The sequence below is a fragment of the Dipodomys spectabilis genome, unplaced genomic scaffold, assembly GCF_019054845.1.
Source record: "Dipodomys spectabilis isolate Male_0828 unplaced genomic scaffold, ASM1905484v1 ptg000106l, whole genome shotgun sequence".
NCBI lineage: Eukaryota > Metazoa > Chordata > Mammalia > Rodentia > Heteromyidae > Dipodomys > Dipodomys spectabilis.
In genome coordinates, this window is record NW_024870783.1 from 1,931,236 (window position 1) to 1,937,235 (window position 6,000).

The 6,000-nt window shown below is 39.8% G+C and overlaps 1 gene segment (V, D, J or C); it reads left to right on the forward strand.

The window, feature by feature from the left end:
• LOC122114185 overlaps nucleotides 1–4,964 on the forward strand; it is a 43,949-nt gene extending 38,985 nt beyond the window's left edge. The window contains 1 exon segment of the V gene segment in view: nucleotides 4,697–4,964. Coding sequence covers nucleotides 4,697–4,964 — 268 coding nt within the window.
• Nucleotides 4,965–6,000: the final 1,036 nt, after the last annotated feature.

Sequence of the window (6,000 nt, forward strand, 5' to 3'; positions counted from 1 at the left end):
CACTCTAGACTTCCCGGCTTCCAGAACTTTGATTTTATAACTATTCCATAAATTTTTCTACCAGCGCAAGATATCTGTGTTCTCCATGGCATTGCAGGGAAACTAAGTCACCAAACCAGCTCTCCCTGAGCAGGATCAGCCTTAGGAATTGACATGTAGTTTGGACATGTAGTTGCAGACTTGCTTCTCTTCTTCCTGCTTTTCCAGCCATGGTGAGGAAGCAGGACTCAGGCTCCATTCTCAGTGAGCTTGAATTCAAGAATGTTGCCTATCAGGTGAAGGTGTAACCCTGCTTAGTTTATGGATCAGAATCAAAAAAACATCAACTAAATTGGATGCATTTCTGGTATTGTTTGTAGATGTACATACACTTTTTCTTCTGTAAGCGACTGAGAAGATCCTGTTTATCCTAACATTCTTTTCTCTACACGGCCCTCAGCTCAGACTTTATCATGCCTCTCCTGACTTGTAAATGACATATCTATATACTCTGGGGTGTCAGGGTTGTGCCATTACTTTGGATTCACATAGGAAAGAGAAGGCTGTCTAGGTAAAATAAAAAAGCTCTATGTATGTATGCATTTGTGCATTTCATTTATTTTTATTATAATAGTTTTCCTTTTAGAGATGTTTCATCTCCTGGTTATGCTTATGTATTCTTACTTTTGAGGAAATACTTTCATAATTTCAGTTTTCCTCATTTAGTATAATGTTGAAAATAGTTTTGCTTCATATTTTGGGGGGGGGGGCTGAGGTAATTTTTTTCTTTCCCTGGTCAATTGAGAGATAATTTATCAATCACTCTTCTCCAATTCATGACATTTTAACTTATTATCTTTTTATATTTCCTGGTGCTTCGCTGCATCCAACTTGCCAAAAACAATGACCACTACTGAGCCTCTACAAGTGCACAACACCTGGGAAGAGCAGACCATCACCTGGTGTGCAGTTGAGGGCAAATGTTCAGCAGGACTGATCAGCAACTTCACAATGTTCCAAGCCTGAGAATGAAACCCTACCATGCCTGGTTGTGTGGCAAGGAGAGCTATACTTTGTCCTGTTTTGAGAAGTATAAATTCAAATCCTGGTGTTCTACATGGCTTATGTATCTACAAGAGGCCAGTGCGGGTGGCTCATGCCTGAAAAGCTACCTAAACAGAAGGCTGAGACCTGCTGATCCCAGTTCAAAGTGAGCCAAGGAAAGGAAAGTACAAGAGAATATTTCCTCCAGTTAACCAACAATTACAGAAATGGAGATGTGGCTCAGGTGGTAGAGTGCTGACCTTGAGTACAAAAGCTCAGGGCCATGGACCAGACCCTGAGTTCAAGTCCCAAGACACGCACACACACACACACACACACACACACACACACACACACACACACACACACACACACAAACACACACAAAGTCAAAAAATGCACAAAAATTTAGTCATATATGAGTCTTCTTATGGTTGCTCATCCTTGGGGTGGGGGAAATAAAAGGTTTTTTTTGATGTATATCATTTTGATTTATATCATTTCTTTTGATCTATATCATTTATAACTCATATACACGATTGAAGTTACAACCTAATGGGAAATTACCTGTGTTAGTCATTTCCCCTTCCATGTGATTGGCATTTAATTTCTGTTTGGAACTTTCTTTCAGTCCTGGTATCTCAAAAAGTATGCTCATTCTCTTTGCATAAGCAAGCAGCAAAGGAATAAATGAAATAATTTACAAATAACATACTTACAAGATGATTTCTTTGTTGCTTTGTATGTCACTCCCCTATGGTGTAACCCATGTTTTCACTGTATTTGGTGTTGGTATAATTTAGGGAGGAGAAGGGAAAAAACAAATTGTTTAAATAGGGATACATGTGCCCCCACTGCAATAATGAGATGTACAAGACGTTTTGTCGAAAAATGAACTTTGCAACTTTGGTGCTGAGGGGGAATAAGGTGGGTGGGTTGGAGGGGGGAAAGTGGAGGAGAAGGGAATGGATGGGAAGAGGAAACAAAGGAGGAGGCAACAATGCTTGACAAGAAATGTACTCATTACCTTGCTCATACCCTCTGTATGGTGTTTTTAAAATAAAAAACATATTTAAGGGCTGGGAAGGTGGCTCAGTGGTAGAGCACTTTCCTTGCAAGCCAGAGGCCCTGGGTGCGATTCCTCAGCACCACATAAGCAAAAAGAAAAACGCCGGAAGTGGCTCTGTGGCTTGAGTGGTAGAGTGCTAGCCTTGAGCTGAAGAGCTGAGGGACAGCGCCCAGGCCCAGAGTTTAAGCCCCACGACCGGACCCCAAAAAAAAAAACATATTTAAAAATAATATATACCACATGTATGGTATATATGTGCACATCAGAAGGAAACTAGGAGGATGACAGAGAAACAGAGAGAAACAGGGAAAACATACAACAGTGGGATCTATCAGCTGCAATTGACATTGATCAAAGCGAACTAAGCAACTCAATGGAAGCAATGGTAGGGAGGGAATGAGCAGCAAAGAGGGAAAAGCTGACACTAAGCAAAAGGAAAGACATGTATATATCACCCCATGTGGAAGAAATAATTGTATTGTCAGAGCTCATAGAATTAACAAACTTTATGAACAATGATAAAGATAATTTATCCCACACATTCTTGTGTTTGTGACTATAAGTATCACTTACTTTGTGACTGTAAGTATTACCATCCTGTGAAATTTGTGAAATTTATTTAATCACTTAATCACAATAAAAATTTGCTACAAAATAAGTTTAATAGAAAAAACTTTTTGTGAAACCCATAAGAAAATGTCACAGTGGCCAAAGCAACAGATATGTTTGTTCTTCAGACTCTGGATGGTGTAAGTGGAATATGAATTCCTCTGTACAAGTCTGAACCAGCATTCAGTTTCTTAGTAGCTTATTATGAAGCTTTAGGGAAGACTTAATCTTGAGTGTTTGTTATACAGAGACATGAAAACAGTTCTTGCTGGGTCATGCTATGAGGTGTGGAGTCCTGGCTGTGGCTGTCCACATGGAATGCAGGCAGGACAAGGAGGGTCTCATAAAGAGTTAATAACTTTTCCAGGAGCAGACTCTGCAGAAAGATTAAAAAAATAGATGTTGCAATAGTCTTACTAACTGACTGAAAGTAACTGGCATTCTTGTCCATTCTGTCTTATAGAAGAGAGAGAAATATTAAGAATGCTGCTGTTAGTCTGGTGAAGAGTTATGCTGAAGAAGTGTCATTCCATATTTATTGATTGTGAAATGGACTATGGAAAATTTGGTTTTCTCTGTCATTTTTCTCTTTCATTTAGAAATGTTATTAGCAGGATTTTATGCTCTGGGTTATTTTGTTTTGACACAAGTGATCATAATAACTTAATTTATTAGGCCTATATGAAGGACCTTTTTTTTTTATCACTTGTAGAGATTGAACTCAGGACGTGGGTGCTGATCTTGAGCTCTTTTGCCCAAAGCTAACACTCTACCACTTTCAGCCACAGCACCACCTCCAATTTCTGAATGATTAATTGGAGATAAGAGTCACAAAGGGAACTTTCAGCCTGGACTGGCTTTGAACCATGTGTTCAGAACTCAGCCTCCACGAACATGAGCTACCAGTGTCTGGCTTATAAAGAACATCTCTAACAGTTGTTGATAACTTGCTAATCATAAGTTAACTTTGTTTCAGTGATGTCAGATTAACTCAAGCATGTATTTGATTTCCTTACCTAGTTGTAACCACATTGTTATTGGATAGAAGTTTTGAGAAAACAATGGCAAATAAAATCTGTGTACAGTATCTTTCTCTAGAATAACCAGAAGAGGGCCAATCAAATTGACCCTTCAGCAAGACTCTCCTGGACACACATTTCAATTGAATTGGGCCTCTAGTGTTTCAAGTTGACAGGGTCAAGTACACCACATCCTCCCTGCAGATCCAAGCATCAGGGGAGATGGGTCCTTCTAGACACTGCTGGAGCCAGCCTGGTATTTGTGGGTCTTTTCTTCAAACACAGAAGAAATTTAAGTCACTTTCTTCACCAGAGAGATGCCCTTGCCCTCTGCTTTGTTCTTCTCACACTGCTGCACCCACCTGCTGATTTGCATAGTGCTCCCCAAGGAGGTCTTTCCAGTCCTAGTTTGACATAAAGGCTCATCATGACCTTGACTTCACTGATCAAATCTCCTGGATTCCCAGCTAAAATGAGGCTCTGTTCTTGTGTTCTGGGTCTCCTAATGCTCTGGATCACTGGTAAGGGCAGAGGGAGATGAGGATGGAAAAGGGGGTTGAGGGTAAGCCCTCAGGGCCACTGCTTCTTGTTTGTATTCTGTTCATGGATTAGATGAGTAGAACTTGTCCTCTAGAATGGGGCAGGTGAAGTTTGAACATTCTAGATGGAACCAGTTCCTGAGCTTTGTTGACAACTATGACAAGTGTGTAGAGGGTAGAATACATGAGATCTAGAACCTCATTTTTGCTTTTTAATATTTGTATATATTTTGAAATATTGAATGGTTTTAGGATAGAAGGAAAAACCATGAAAAGGATTGGGAATTAATATATAATCACAGAAAAAATTATATACCACATATAACCTTGTACTTTTCATTTATTTTAATTTCAGGGTCCAGTGGCGATATTGTAATGACTCAGACTCCACTCTCCCTGGCTGTCACCCTGGGAGAGACGGTCTCCCTCTCCTGCAGGTCTAGTGAGAGCCTCATAGATAGTGATGGAGATAGCCTTTTATCTTGGTACTTGCATAAGCCTGGCCATTCTCCAAAACTGCTGATCTATGAGGCTTCCATCCAAGCATCTGGGGTCCCAGACAGATTCAGTGGCAGTGGGTCAGGCACAGATTTCACACTGCAAATCAGCAGGGTTGAGGCTGAAGATATTGGGGTTTATTACTGCATGCAAGATATAGATACTCCTCCCACAGTGATACAGTCCTTAACAAAAACATCTCTGTAGGGCTTGGCCCAGCTGTCCTATTTCAAAGCTTGTCTGGGGAGCAGCATAGCAAATTCTCTGAACCTAAGCAGTAGTCTAAGTTTGGAGGACTTGACAGAAGATGTCATACCAGAGACCTTGTCCAAGTGGGACCTTGGATTACTTCAACTTCCAGGGACTCTCAAAACCAGAATTTATAATGTTACTGCAGAAGTCAATTTATCACTTATTCCCAAATGTGAAAGACAAAGACAAAAACATCTACCAGCAGCATGCCATTTCTATAGTTTGGAGAGAATTACAGAGTCTAATCCCATGCAGAATGACTCAAGAAGCAGTAGTAGCTAGCAATTGAAGAATGAGTCACAAAGCTAAGCTTAAAATGAGACGGATTTTTAAAAATAGGAATGTTACTGAATATCACTAAATAAATAGAATATGTTTGTTAAATATAAAGCAAATTAATTATATGACTCAGATGTTAAAACCTTGTTGCTTAATCAACCCACGATTCTGAAAGTCCCATTAGTATTACTTTTTAATTGTGAAAATACCATACAGAGGGGTTACAATTATATGAGCAAGGTAATGAGTGCATTTCTTATCAAGCATTGTTGCCTCATCCCTTGTTTTCCCTTCCCTTCCCTGCCATCCCATCTTCACCCCAGACCATAGTTATAAAGTTGATTGTTCCACATAACGTCTTGTACATCTCATTGTTGTAATGGGTCCCCCTATTTCCCTATTTATACAATTTCTTTTTTCTCTTCCCCTTCCCAATTTATACCGACATCTAATAGTGAAAACAGAGGCTTCCTTGGCACAGGTCCATTTTTTTTAAACAAGGTACAAATTGAAGTATGACTCTGAATAATACTTTGTTCCATGGCCGTTTCCTCCAGTCTTCCTCTAATGTTGGCTCTTTCTCACCATCCTCTTACAGCTTAGAACAATATGTTCTCCCCTCCGAAAAACCTACCATTAGATGGCAAACAAGCCTCACAATGAGCAAAGGCTTCCACTGAGACTTGAGTGTGTATTGGATTTTCTCTCAGAA